Below are 16,181 nucleotides of genomic sequence, written 5' to 3' on the forward strand. Positions count from 1 at the left end.
ATTTGTTCTGTGCAAAGAGCGTGCTAGCTGCAATACTCGATATTACACAATTAGTTTAGTGGCCTTTGTAAAAATAAGGTATAGGTAAAAAGCAGTATGCTGGTGTCTTTTGTGGACTTCAGTGATAAAACTTTTGATTGGCCGTATCATTAAATTGTAATATTTCTTCTCCCTTAAAGGCCTGTATCTTAGGTTATGGACAGTTCAGGTAACGATGCTTGTCTATGAATTGTCAGCCAATGTATTTCTGCATTTGTGGAATTAGCCATTTTGTAAAATGTTAAGTATAAACACAGAGTTCAGTTTTTAATGAGAAGAAAATCATTTATATGATATATAGACTTTTTATATTCCATGTCACATTTTGTAAAGTTTACTTGTTTTACAAGGAACATTTAAATTGCCAGTGTCTTTGACATATATCTGTATTATATATTCAAACACACACATATTATAGGCTTTAAAAATACACATACCTATACTTGATTTCATTGCAATTCTCCTTTAGAAGAATTTTTTGAAAGATAATTTTTTTTTTACATTATATTTTCCCCAAAAGGCTACATTGTGTTTGTCAGGCTTAGAATTCATAAATTTCTTAAATAAGTAAGATAATGTATGTAAAAATAGCAAAAACTAAATACTTTGCCACTAAATGATATTGTATTTAAGGAGTTTCAATATAGGATGAGATAAACCAAACAATTTAATTTACAGTGGAACTGTTGATAGCTGTGAAACAGCCTGCACTTGTAACACATGCCCAGTCAGCTTCCTCTGTTGTGACAGCAATGTGTACTGTTGGCTCAGATGAAGGAAACAGGCTCAGGGTTTGCATTACATTGTTTGTTTGTTTGTTTGTTTGTTTGTTTGTTTGTTTATGGGGTTGGAAGGAATCAGGGCCTTGTATGCCAGGCAAGCCGTCTATCATTACTCTAGATACACAGCCCTTGGCTGTTTTTGAGATAGGATCATGCCACTTTGATCCTCTCTCTCAAGTACCACTGTATCTTGACAACTTATATTATTATTTTTTAAACAGTTGACACAACACTGAAAAGTTACTTACTTCTCAGTTTCCATTATACTTTTAAAAACCAAAATTACCTGAAGGATCAATGTGTAAAGATGTTACACAGAATTTATTTATTATACATAGGGCCCTGGGGTCAATCCTTACCACCAAACAAAACAGTCATTATTTCCAACTGGAGGGTTTTACATACATATTCCACTAACCTTTTTTATTTCTTATCAGATTAACTATAGCCTCACACCAAACCATGATATTTCTGGAATGTAAACTAAAATGCACCTCAAGAGTTTTTATAATAGAAAAAAATATTAATAAGATCAAAGATTCTAAGATTTTTTTTTTTTGAGCTGAGGATCGAACCCAGGGCCTTGTGCTTGCTAGGCAAGCGATCTACCACTGAGCTAAATCCCCAACCCGATTCTAAGATTTTTAAGGGTTTGATTTTAAGAATGGGCTTGCATGAAGAAGGGGCTTGGTTTGTTTGATTTTGTTATGAATATAAACAGCCCTTAAAGTAGAAATGTATGTATGATAATATATAAGGATATATTCCATTATATATGTGCAATGTATATACAAATAATTACATGTTTATATTCAGTTTTGTTAAGTTTGTGAAGAGTAGATCAAGATACAGTCCCGTAAGACACAAGAGTGAGTTTATAATATGGTAGTCTAATAAACACTGCTTCACTCAGGTAATCAACATCCTCATCTGTAGTCACAAACCTTGTTGATGGTATCTAGCTACTGTGGTTTGCTATGATTTATCTTCCAAAAGTTCATTTGATGGACACTTGGTCTCCAATGTGGTGATGTTAAGTCATAAGGCCTTTAAATGGGGCTGGTTGGCTATAATTAGGTTATTGGGGGTGTTGTACTTGGAAGGAGTCAGTGTAGTTTTTGTGAGATCAGTCAGGTCATTGCTGACAGAGTTCTTATAGAAAATGAGCTTGATATTCTGGCTTCCTTTATAACCATTTGATCTGTCCCTAGAACATATTCTTGCCTTGGTGCTATCTGTTGTTATGAGGTATGGCTAGAAAGACCCTCTTCAAAACTGGAACCATTTTGCTGGGACATCCAGTTTCCAAAACTCTGTCATAAATAAGCCATTTTTCTTCATATAGATGATATAGCTCCAGATGTTTTGTTGTAGCAATAGAATATGGACTAAATGTTATCATTTATAGTACTACAATGACAGTGATATGATATAGTTCCTGTATTATCTCTTTCTGTGCAAAACTCATAACCCTAGTGTAGTATGAGGAAAAGAGTCTGTTTGATGTACATCATATAATAATCAATCAAACGCATCGGAAATAAGGAAAATTTGAGAAACAGAGTCAAGAGGAGCTTCAAGCAAACATAATGTATCCTAGATGGAAAACTGAAATAAAAAAAATAAAGAAAACTAAATAGACTATCTAGTTAACAAAAATGTTTGGATATTGATTAATCATAATTTAAGATATGAATAATAGGGGGAACTGGGTGGGGATAAGTGACAGGAATAGAAGAACTGCAGGAAAAGCTAGGCAGTGGTGGTGCACACTGTTAATTCCAGCACTCTAGAGGCAGAGACAGGTGAATCTTGGAGTTTCAGGACAGCCTGGGCTACACAGAGAAACCCTGTCTTGAAAAACCAAAACCAAAACAAACAAAGGACTCTGGGAAATACTTATATCTTTCTGCACACATGAAAATGTTCTTGATGCTGTCCATTGAGGGCTGACCAGGTGCTCAGTGAGCAAAGGAGCTTGCTGCTGAACTCATGGACCAGAGTTCAATCTCTGGCACCCACAGGACAAAGAAAGAACAAAGTCCAACAAGTTGTTCTTTGGCCTTTATACATGCACATCTAACCCCACCATACATACACACAAGTAAGTAAGTGTTATAAATGTTTATGAATATATACTGACTTTTAAAAATCAGTTTAAAGAATAAGATTATAATCTCTCCCTTGAAAGTCTGCAGTAATATATCAGACTTGTCTTCATTCCTTTTATTTCTAGAAAAAATGAAAAATATTTAATGAAATGGTCACTGAAAAAATAAAAGTATGAAAATTTACATTTAATCCTACTTTAAAAATTCCCACACTGTAAAAGTTCAGTTTTGTTTTATACATTTCTGGGACACTCTCTGTGTTGTGTATAGCCTTCTTTGCTTAATTTCTCATGGATATATTGATGAATCCTTAGCATAATTATAATATTCAGTATATTTTAAGGACTTTGATACATATTTTTACATTTCTCTAGAAATTTATAGCAGATTAAATTTTGCTCACAATATTATTAATTCATAGAACTCATAAATTGGGACCAACTAATGTTTCGATGTGTTTCTCTTGGAAATTAGTAGATCTATAAAAAGTTATATTTTCCTTAAAAACAATCGAGTGGAGATACCAGGAATGAATTCCTTGAACCAGAACAGTAATGTGGAATGTGTCTACACATCATGTTGGTATTATGTTTTTGTTTGGTTTGGGTGAGGTTTTAAAGACAGAGTTTTGCTCTGAAGCCCAGGCTAGCCAGTGGGTGGGTTTTTTAAAGACAGAGTCTTGCTCTGAAGCCCAGGCTATTTTTATTGTATGCTATGGTGACCTCATATTCAGAAATCGCCTTGTACTAAGCATTGAGGCTACAGGTATTCATCACCATGCCTGGACTTTACTTATACGCAAAAGCTGGTGGTTTTAAGGGAACAAGTTAAACGTGAACATCTCTCATCAAGAGAAATTTTCTCATTTAAAGGACATGAAAGCATAATTTGAAAAAAGAACAGTAAAACTGTATAGGGTGATGGATACAAGTGTCGTTGCTTAATGACTTCAAAACCAAGTTCAACCCATTTCACTTGCTTGCATTATCCTCTGGATCCTATGTGGATTTGAATTATCATTCTTTTCAAAATTTAACAGCTATTTGTTAAATTTCAAAAAATGCTGCTTAAACATCTGTTTTATTATTAGAAATATCACTATTATTAATGGAAATAGTATAAGTAAGATACAATTTCAGTGGCAGTATCTGCTCTTGGAGCCTTTTAATGTCTTTATGAACATTTGACCTATTCTTCAATGCATATTAATTTTTAATAATCTTAGCTTATCATATTGTAATCCACAGATGTCTTAAACATTCACTTTTTAAAAGAACCTCAAATTTATTATTAAATATACTCATAAGATAAGATTATATTTCTGTTTTATTTTAAAAATTGGGTTGACTTTCAACAATTATTAAAAATTTATTTAGAAAAAGACAGGATGTTAATATATCCTTTGTAGCCAGATCTGGTAGCACATATAATAACATAATTTAGGGGGCAGATGCAGGTGGATGTCTGAGTTTGAGGCCAGCCTGGTCTAAAGAGTGAGTTCTAGGACATCTAGGAATACACAAAACCTATCTTGGATAATATCAATACTATATAATAGACATATCATATAATCTAATATAGCAATGTATAGCATAATGTATATAGTATATAACATATGATAACCAGTGTTATTTATTGTATATATTATATATATCACATATATGTGTATATCTCTTTTGTAATATTTGATGGTGACATAGAGAAGAGCAATATAACTTTTAAATATGTTTAGTTTGTCAGGCGATGAAATATTTGTGAACAGCATATGGTTGATTTTAATAGGAGGAGAAAAATCAAAGAATAAAAACAGCATGATGCTTAAAATAGGAGGAAAAAGAAAAAGGGCAAATCACTTAGACTATGGAAGAAAAGTGTGTTAAGATTGTCCAAAAGAAAGTGATGTGTGATTTTTGACAGTACAAGGCAAACAACTCTGAAGGAAATGTTCAAAGCATGGTAAATGAACCCTTGGATATTAATCAGGTGATTTAAATGCCAAGAAATTCTAAATGTAAAAGCATACAAATAAAAATAGTTCTCTCCTCCCCAAACTATATGTTAGGATTGGGAATTTTTTTCTGTTCTATTGAATTTGAAAACAGAAATAGGAACAAAGTGGTATTACCTTTGTTCAGAATGTACATATACAGATAGGCACACACACATTATATACATGTGTGTACATTATGTGTTTTTATGTTGTCAAAGTTCTTGGTAATATCATTTGGGAAGCATGGGATTGTGCATAATTAAAGTTATAAAAAGATTTTCAGGGCTACTGGATCCATATTGATAGTATTAACATCCTATGATTTGGCATTTTAATGTGATTAAGTAAACAAAAATGGACTGGAGAGATGGTTCAGGAATTAGGATCACTTGCTGCTTTTGCAGAGTACCTGGATTCAGTTGTTAGCACCCACATGGTTGTTTATAGCCACCCATGCTTAGTGACTACAGTCCCAGGGTAGTCCTATTCCAGAATCAGATGTCTTATTCCAACCTTCCTGGGGTTCCTCCATGCATGTGGTACACATACATACATATACTCAGGCACAAACACATATGTATGAAACAAATACATAAATCTTTAAAAAGGTTAAATCAGTGAAAACACCATTTTCATAATGATTCTGTATTTAATCTTTTGTGAAAGAAGTGATAAATTTGGACATGTATTTGTACATGGCTTTCTGTGGTCTCAGATCATTCAGTGAAAATGGTAAAACATCATAGAAAGCTAGTTTTCATAAGCAGGTTTCCTGGGAATTCTATTATTGAAATTTGGGGCTAACCACCAGCAGTTTATGACATATGAGTAGATTTCTAAAGAGAATCCTAAGTAGGAAATTGATTGTCAAATGTCTCAGAACTGTTGAAGTGTGATTATAAACTTGTGACAGTTCATAGGCTAGCTAGCTCTCCATGGTGCTGGTGCTTTCCTCCCCTGGATTCCTGCCCTTTGCTCTTGTGACTCAGTCTCTGGATGGTAGAAGGATGAGACACTTCTCTATAGCCACAAACTTCTTGTGATTGATTCATAGATTTTAGATATCTGTATATGTCATGGAGCTTCAATGTAAAGGTTTTTCTGCAAATCTATATGACAACACTACTTATGAAGACATTTGTATAGATCCTTGGTGTTTTAGCTGAAAAAGATCACTATTAAAAAGATATGGTTTAGATAAAGGGAGTTTAGATATTTAGGTCTTGATCTCTCTCAGGGCCTTGTGCATATGATGACTGAGCTGGGCTCTATAATCTCTTATAGCCTACCATCTGCTGCTAAAATGGATTTTCCCAAGAATGTTTATGATTTATATGATGTAATAGAAATGTACCCATATTTTTAAATGATATAAATAAAATATCATATGTGGGGTTTGACACGTAAACTTTAAATGACAGTTGTCCCAACAGCCATCATTATCAGGCTTGGAAACATTAATGGTCTCACAGAAGTCTGAAATTGAGTGTTTACAGAAGGAACTGAAGGTGGCAAATGAGAAGTTGCTGGAGAGTGGACCCCCTGCCCAGAGTTTCTCAGGGAAGAGCACTGCCAGAAAACGCAAGGTAGATGTTCTCTCATCTTACTCATTTGTCAGGAGGAGGCTGGCAAGGCAAGGGAGGAAGTCAAAAACAGAAGCACACATTTCTTTCCTTGTATATATTGAAATAAAAACTTACTTGCTTTTGGTAAGTATGCCTCATCTACTTGATAGAGTTTATTGTAAAATGTAGTTACTTAAATTTGTCATTTTAAGTAAAAGGAAATGTATATAATATTCATTTTTGTTCCAGTATGATATGTAAAGTACAAGACACAGGGAATATAAAATACTGAGATATTTCAACATTAATTGTTTTATTAGAGATTCAAAGGGTAGCAATAAAGATAAATCAGCAAATTTTACAAGGCATATTTTTCTAAACTTCTCTACTCCTCTTTTTCTTTCTTCTTTTGGTAAGCATTATATATTTATGTTATGCAGCAGAATATGCTATAGCATATTCACTGATAGAAAGGTTATATATAAGTTGAAGTAACTTTTCCTAAAAGCAAGGCATTTTAAACATTTTTTTCCTCACACCTGTTACATCAGAAGAGTGTTTTGTGTAAGCACAAACTGAGGATGATTGCTTTGGGTTCTTTCCAGTCCCCCAACCCCCCCTTTTTTTTAATGATTAGAACAAGTTGCCTTGATGAAGGAAGCATTTTAAATAAGACTGATCTGTGTACCCATGGCAGTGTTACTTATGCCTTATAGTATTGTTAGTAATTTTCACAAGCGTGGATTTTATTTCTTCATCATAATATCACTTACTTTGCAGCTCTTATAATTTTGAGGTAGTTTCCCAAGCCTTATTTAAATGAAAGAACACATTCTTAAGATTAAAAACAGTTATAGGGCCAAATTTGGTTACTTGCTATATTGCTAAAGTTTGAAAATAAACTATTTTCATCTCCAAATCCAAGAAAGAACGAACAGGTGTATTTTAAACATTTTCTTTCTTTTTTTGTAAGGACATGCATAAAAAGGGAACACTGCTGCCCAGCTTTATAGCCATTTTCCTGCATTCTGTCTCCAGATTGGTATATGGAGCTACATAATATAAACACACATTCTTGTCTCTAGTTGGCCACATTACAGTTAATGACCATATGGTCATTATGGTATAAGATCTACTGTCTGTTGTATTTATATTCCTCAAGCATATTGTTCCTTCAACTTCACAGTGTGTTAAACTATTTCAAAGGGGAAAAAATCCTTTCCCTCTTGTTTCTGGTTGTCCTATCAAGTGTAACCTTGGACCCTTATAGAGCAATTAGACCAGCCTCTATCCCCTCCTTTGTAATGAGGTTTCTTGCATTTCTGAGTCTATAACCCTTTAGTCTTCCCTAATGGGACATCATTATTCTGAAAGAAACAATGTAAATGTAAATGAATATTCTCATTAACGAGTCACAGAGAAACCTTTAGCTGCAGCACTGTGGTAATTCTGCTTGTTATTTCTCGGGTATTCCATGCAGGACTTTTTTTTTTTTATAATTCATTATTAGTATTCAAAATTACTTGTTCTTTAATTTTGCATGTCTTTCATAATCCAGTGTTTCAGACAGTTCAACCATGTCCTTGTTTTATTCTCTAGGAACCACCTGTGAAACGCTCAAGGTCTTTGTCCCCAAAGAGCACTTTCCTGGATTCCGAGGAGCTAAGGAAGCTGAACAAAGCTGAAAGAAAGATTGAAAACTTAGAGAAGACACTACAGCTAAAGGTGAACATTAAACCGTTTCTTTAATTAAAACCATTTAAAGATAAATATAAACAACAAGGATACAGTTCACATGTTTTTCCTTTCTGAATTTAATTATTATGTAAAAACAGTCTTTAAAAGAGATTTCTTAGGATTATAAAGTAGTAAAAATATTTACTACTTGAAAATTGAATACTTATTCATTAATTTCAAATAAAATTGGGAATAAATTTATTACATTATTTTAGACACAAAAACACAACACCACAGATAGTAGAAAAAGAATTTCCTATTGTTTATTATATGATAAATATTTTAAGAATAAATTGGATTAAATACCGTATTCACTTTGCTCAGGTTACTTGTAAATATGTATTAGTTACTTTTCTTGTTTTATAGAGGAAACAATGAACACTGAATGCTAGTTGGTCTGGACCTCCATGCATGGGATGGTAGTGTTGCTTTGATTCAGGGTAGATCTTCCCTTCTCAGGTGAACCTCTCTGGAAATCTCCTCCTAGACATACCAAGAGTCCTGTCTCCTAGGTGATTCTAAATCAATGAATTTGATAATAAAGTTACTTTTACATAAGAATCAGATAGAGCTACGGATGTAGCTAGCTCAGTGGTGGAGCACTTACCTAATGCATGCACAGATTTGGGTTTGATCTCCAAGCCTGCAAAAACAAAACAAAGCAAATGCAAACACATAGTTAAAAATACCAAAAATTATTTTTACATTTCAACTGAATTTATTACAGAACATTTCATGTGGTCTTTAAATTCATTCTATGCCCATTTTAAGAAGCATATACCTTATTGCTTTGTCTTTGAGAGTACATACTTCCTAATTTATATTCAGTGAGCTTTGTTTATGAGAGGAAATTCTTAGTGCATAGTTAGCTAGTTTTATGTGACTGTATGGGGGGTCTGTCTCTCTGGCTCGTCTATTTATCTGTTTACTTATTTTTGTGATGCTGGGGATGAACCTAGAGCTTCACACTTGCTAGACAGGTACTTAACCATTAAGCTACATTCCCAGGCCCTGGAGGGCTTTAATTTTCTTCTCTGGCTTTGATATGGATTTTTTCATTCTTCATCCACAGGTACCTGAAGTCTTACACTCCTTTGGTATCTCTCATATAACTGATTCTCCACAGCCTCTCCTATTGCAATGCTCTGTGTTGAGCCTGGGGTCTTATGTGTGGCCAGCACTATACCTTTGAGCCTTCTTGCAGTCCTAAATACTCTATTCTTTTTTATGTAGTATATAGTTATTCTTAAGGAATTTTTTTTGCCTAGTTTATGTTGTTCCTAGATCAAAATTGGTTTAGAGATATAGTTATATATGCACTATAAATAATAATTTTCTGCCTTTCTCCATTATTTATGTTTGTTCATAGTTAAACTATTCTTCTAAAACAAACAAAAATGATCATATATTCTTTCACCAAAAAGAAAAGGCAGATTATGTCATCCAACATTTAGTTTAGTTTACAAAGAATGCAGAAAAATATTGGAGTCTATTTATTTGTTTACACAAGGAATTAACTGATCATTTTAATTAGTCAGCATGTATTATTCAATTCTTATGCAACTTGCTAAGACACAATGTGTTGCTTGTCCTCTTGGTCCTTGTCTTTAGCTAAGAATGTGTGGATACAGACCAGCTGGTAGTGTGCTTGCCAAGAGAGCACATAGTCCTCAGTTTAATCCCAGCTCTAGATAAAACTGGACCCTAGAGCACACCTGCCATCTCAGCATTCAGGAGGAGGAGGAGAGCTAGAAGTTCAGCTATGTGATGTCATCAAGGCCAACCTGAGATACTTCATCAGACTATGTCAGAAAGAAAGAAAGAGTATATACATGTGTATGCATGCATGTGTGTATATGTATATGTATGTATGTATGTATGTATGTATGTATATATATATATATATATATATATATACACACACACACACACACACACACACACACACACACACATACACATATATTCATCCCTATCATATTTTTATACAGGGTTGTTTATTTAAATTGCAATTGATTCATATAGTTATAGAAGTTATAGATTTGTAGTTAGGAACTGGAGGTCTAAGAGTGTCAACAGTATAGTTCCAGTCTGAGTCCTCAGGCTGTAGAACCAGGACACACTCTGTAAGTTGATGTTAAAGTCTGAGTTTGAATCAAAAGACAAGGGAAGACAGTGTCTCTGTATGGTCAAACATATAGAAAAATCTTGTTTTATTACTGAGATTTTCAACAGATTGAGGAATGCTGTCTGCTTTAATCACTTAATTAGTGTATGCTTTTGCTACTAACACAATACCAGAGATAAGTGGTTTCTTTAGGGTACCAGGTCCTACACATGGTGAGATCCCCATAACCTTCCTCAGGAAAAGTCATCAGGCTCATGTATGATGTGCTCTCTCTCTTCCTACTAAGCCACTGCAATTCAGTCTTGAGGTCTTCACTGAAAAAGAAAAGAAAACTGGTCTAATCTCACTTGTCTCACATAGACTAGACCTCTAAGCATGAGGTCACACTAAGTTTCTGCTGTCTTAATACTTCATAATGGGAGTTAAATTTTCCACACCTGGCTTGGGAGATATAGCTCAGTGGTAGAATCCAGGCTCAGTGTTTGGAAGGCTCTGGCTTCTATTGCCTGCACCACAAATAGTAATGGTAACAGTGATGATAATAAATGTGTCTGCTTCTCTAGGACTGCTGTAAGGCAGTACTACAAACTGAGTGACTTAGTACAATGGAAATGAATTATCTTGAGGTTCTACAGGCTAGGCCAGCTAAAAAGCAAGGCATCAGCCACACCAGTTCCTCTGATTGCTGAGGGTTAGTCCCATTCCTTCTTCCTCATTTCTTGTTGTTTAGATATTCCTGGCTTTATAGGTGGCATTTCCCCAATGTCTTCACATTGTCTTCCTATATGTCTTTGTCCCTGTGTCTCTATTTTACCATTGTAGAAGGGGTGGTTTGAGTAGGAATGGCCCCATAGACTCATGTGTTTGAATCCTTGGCCCATAGGGAGAGGCACTATTGGGAGGTGTGGCCTTGATGGAATAGGTGTGACCTTTTTGGAGCAAGTGTGTCACTGTGAAGGTGGGCTTTGAGATCTCATATATTCCATCTATGCCCAGTATGACACACCAGCTCCTCATGCTGCCTCCATATCAAGATATAGAACTTTCCTTCTCTAGTACTATGTCTGCCTGCATACTGCTTTGCTTCCCACCATGATGATAATGGACTGAATCTCTGAACTGTAAGATAGCCCAATTAAATGTTTTCCTTTATAAGAGTTGCTGTGGTCATGGTGTCTCTTCACAGCAATAGAAACCCTAACTAAGACAGAATGTTATTAGATTAGGACCCACCTAATGATCTCATTTTTATTTAGTTACCTTTGTATAAATCCTATCTCAAAGAAAAGATCACGTTCTAACATATCAGGAATAGGACACAACATGTTTTTTTCCCCCTCTGAGGATGGAAAAAGGGGCACCTATATATAAGTATTTAGATTTTGAAATATTTTGTTCTGTTTTCTTGCTTTTTAGGCTATTACTCATTAATATATGTTGAATTTTTGTTATGGCCTTTGCTGTTCTATGGAATAGTACTTTTCCAGAAATCAATCAGAGTGTGGTTGAGGGAAAAATGGTTCAGGCTTAAATTGTTATTGTAAACCAAGTATTAAAATATTTCTTTTTCATGAGCCTTTAGTATAATGTGCATTATTAATCTGTAGATATGTATAGACACATTTATCATATATACTTGGTTATGTCACATATCTTAGTACTTCCACAAATGTTGTTGTTCTATGGAAGATTCCATAGACTAAACACAAAAACTATGGTCTCCAGGGAGCTGTAAGGCACTAAGTTTATTATCCAGGTCAATTAAAGGATGAAAGAGAGATATTAACTTCATTGCTAGCTCATGTAACATATATATATATATATATATATATATATATATATATATATATACATACATATACTTTGGAAATATTAAAATGGTACTTTATTGAATCTGCATACTTTGCATATTATATTGTTATTAATTTTGTATAAATATTGACATATTTTGCTCTCCTTTTGTATTATAGGTGTATTTACTTTCAAGATGATGAACAATGTTAAAATAAATATGCTAAAATATGCAAAATGATAAGTTATTGAATAACAAATATTTCCCATAACCCTGAATTCATGAGTGTGGTGCTCTAACAACTTACAGATGCAACATGAATGTCTACGTTAGAGCTTCAAGAAACCCTATTAGTTCTTTGTTCATATATGCTAGAATCTCTCCTCTGCTGAGTTTTATGCTCTTGGCTACTTGATTCTATTAACACCTTTCCATGGCATTTAATAACAGTATATTTGTTAATGAAGTCTTTGAGTTTCTGTGATGAAACATCCTGACCAAAACTAACTTGAGGGAAGAAAGGATTACTTGACTTACATTTGCAGGTCACTGTCAATGCCAAAAGACAGAAACAAAACAAAACAAAACAAAACAAAAACAATACAACCCACTCCTCAAAGGGAATGAGAGGTTATTCTGTAGCCATATTTGAGTGATCATAAACCAGGAAACATATATCTAGGTCTCCCTAAATATAACCCCCCAGTGAGGAAGTAGTTTTATAACAGAACAAAGAAAGATATAAATTAGGGAATTTTAAAAATACATTGGTGGAAACAGTAAGTGGGTAGTTACAACAAAAGAATCTTAACTCTGTGCTTCAAATGTTATCTGATAGCATTCTTAGGCTTTTGGTAGAGATTGGGGTTTTGTTAATACATTGTAAAGATTTTTTTTTATCTGTTAATCAGGATTTTAGGTCAGACTCTTCGGTAGCCAAGAAGGCTCTTTGGGGTGTTAAAGATAGCCTGAGGGAAATTATAATTAGGATATCTGATCAACAATATTCCAAACTCTGTATTCACTGAAATTAAAAGTCCATGCCTGTGCAGACAGCATCTTTCCAGGAATTCTTTACACCACAGTCCACTACTGAGGAGCGTCAAGACAGGAACCTGCGGCAAAATCCATGGAGGACAGCTATATGCTGGCTAGCTTTCTGGCTGAGCTTATGGCCCCTTATGTAGTAGCTTTCTTTTATAGTTCAAGACTACCTGCCTATGGATGGTGCCACCCACGCTGGGCTGGACCTTATGTAAGTTAAGAATCAAGATAATCTTCCATAGACTTGCCAACAGGCCATATCTGACCTAGGCAATTCTTCAGTCAAAATATTCCTCTCAAATGACTCTAAACTGTCTCAAGTTGACAAAAAAAATGCTGATTAGGGCATACAGTTTATGTGTATTTTTTATAGCCCTGATATATAGGAAATTTATACATTTTGATAAAATTAAGTATTCCTAATGTAATTCTTGAAGATTCATGAACTTTTTTTTTTTTTTTTAACACAATGGGTTATCATAGAAAGAAGAAGAGAAAGAACATAAAGTTGGAAGGGGAGCATGGAGCTGGTAGGGGTTAGAGAAGGGAAGTAGGAGGTGGATATGATTGAACTGTCTTATGGGCGTGAATTGAAGGGTTAATGAGCTGAAAGCCTCAGGTGGGCTGAGAAACTGGACAGGAAAGTTGACTTGACTGATAACACCTGGGGAAGTTAGCGATAAACTCAATATACCAACTTCCATTTTTATGTACTCTGAGACATCAGGGGAATGGACCTGTAGATGGAATCTCCATCCTATTAACACCTCCTACCCTCACCCATGCCTCATGGTTACCCTCTCCTCTCTGGCTGAGAGACTGGTGTCCTCTCTTGTTGAGATTCAAAGACAATCTGCTTCTGCTGAGAATAGTTTACTTCTGTTATTTCCATGTCACCTTCATCGAGATTCAACTAACATGCATGAAATTCTCAAAGAACAAAGATAAAAAGAAAAAAATATTTTGCTCACTTCCCTACACATGTGTTCTTGTTCCCTAAAGACCAAATGACTGCTTTTTGAACAGAATTTCTGCTCCTAAGTCACCTTATTTTACCAAGTAGCCTTTAACCAATCCAGAAGAGTAGATTAAGAATCACTTCTCTTCTTCTGAAATTAAAAAAAAAATAGGGAATATGCAAAATCATGGAGAAAAGTCACTGGATGGAGTTTACTTAGTTCCAGTTCCTAATGTTTCAGGGTCCTTAGCCATTTCAGAAAAAAAATTATAGAAAATATTTAGAAAATGTTTTATAGAATGATCCAACGAATGGATCTAATTCAGTGGCTACCTGTGGGATATTTTTGTGTCCTTTAGGAAGATTTAGTAGTTAATTACATAAAATATATCAGTCCTTATACTTGAGTTTGTTGTGTGGCTTGTCGTGGCACTATTTCTCTGATAAAATGCTATTGTTTTTATTTTCACTATTATATATGGAATAGGAGTTACAGGATTAGAATTAAAGGCTATATATGTGAGGTTATAAAGAGTCTTTGCTTATTCATTTTCACAGTTCCTTTTGAGGTAATCACCTTTTGATATACAAACTTAGATTATATCTTTTTAAAAGTATTGAATAAGGGAGAAGTGAAATGTATCCCATATTTATACTTTTATACCATTGTAACTCTATTTCTAAAGGCACATGAGTTCTATAAAACCACCTATGTGACTAAAAGTATATTTAAATATTATCATTAACTGATTGTTTAATCTTCGGCCACGAGGTGGTGGTACATGCCTTTAATCCCAGCTCTCGGGAGGCAGAGCCAGGCGGATCTCTGTGAGTTCCAGGCTAGCCTAGATTACAGAGAGATCCAGGACAGGCACTAAAACTACACAGAGAAACCCTGTCTCGAAAAACAAAAACAAACAAACAAAATACTACTACTAATAATAATCTTTGATTTGAATTCACTTTCTAATAGTTTAAATTTTAAGAACTTTGTACGAATTACATCAGCACTGGAATATTATACATCAATGAAGAGAAAAGTAAAATTAAAACAAATCATTGATCTCCTATAAAGACTTCTTATCCTTTAGAGCTGTGGACTGTATAGTTAGCATAGAAAACTTAGAAGAACTTTTCAAAAACTAATTGTACAATATGAAATTATTGGGGATAGATTTGATCCCATGAAAAATAATTACAGCAAGCTATTGTAGAAAGTTTTGTTTTACATAGTTTAGCTATAAACTTATTTTTGAAAAGTACTTTGACCTTAATCTCTTCTAAATATTTCTTATAGTTAAATTACTTTATTAATGAATTTCTAACATAGCTTGTTAAAATTCCTAATAAAATAACTGGTGTTTAGATTGTTTAGTAAATATAGTATGAAAAATGTAAGTTTAAATTCATTCTTTATTCCATACGGGAGATATAAATAGCTCCTATTTTAAGTATAAAGAAACTGATACACCCTAAATTTAAATGTCTGCCACAATATTAAAATAAGCATTTTAATTTTTAATGGCTATTTCTGGTATTAAAGTATGCTGCTTTTAACAAGTTTGCAGCACTGGTTTCAAACTATTCTAAAAACTCTTATTAGATAATGATTTTTCAGAATACCCCCAGTTAAGCAATGCCACTCTCATGCTTTTAGTCTTTATCAAAACTTTTCATTTTCCTCTGCTATAAAATCTTCTTGCCATGCACCTGACTCCAGTAGTTCTGATAGCCATTTAAGAGATTCTACTAGAAGAATAATAAAAACAGAATGAATAATACCAATACTTGTGAGATAGAGTTGGAGTAAAGCAATACAAACTATAGATATTATCTTCCAACATAGATGAACAGTAAGCGTCCAAGAAAAAAGTGAATTGAAACGATAAGGCTATCCCTGTTAATACCTGGAGAAGGGATGATAAAAGATGCTTAATTTTGCTGTGTATGTCCCTAGGGAAGGCCCGCTGCCAGGCTTCTGCCTGTAGGCCTTTGTTTCCTATTCTGTGTTTTGTAGAAAAAGAAGTAGAGAGAA

At 34.1% G+C, this 16,181-nt stretch overlaps 1 protein-coding gene across 8 annotated transcripts in view; it reads left to right on the forward strand.

Annotated features, from left to right (window-relative positions):
• Positions 1-16,181, forward strand: part of Cntln (centlein) — a 253,782-nt gene that overhangs the window by 110,962 nt on the left and 126,639 nt on the right. For 7 of the 8 annotated variants that reach the window (XM_036178204.1, XM_036178206.1, XM_036178205.1 and 4 more), the window contains 2 exons: positions 6,344-6,508; positions 8,087-8,212. In XM_036178204.1, coding sequence (XP_036034097.1) covers positions 6,344-6,508; positions 8,087-8,212 — 291 coding nt within the window. The remainder of the gene's footprint in view (positions 1-6,343; positions 6,509-8,086; positions 8,213-16,181) is intronic. The other variant, XM_036178208.1, reaches the window with a different exon arrangement.

The sequence above is a fragment of the Onychomys torridus genome, chromosome 2 (genome assembly GCF_903995425.1).
Source record: "Onychomys torridus chromosome 2, mOncTor1.1, whole genome shotgun sequence".
NCBI lineage: Eukaryota > Metazoa > Chordata > Mammalia > Rodentia > Cricetidae > Onychomys > Onychomys torridus.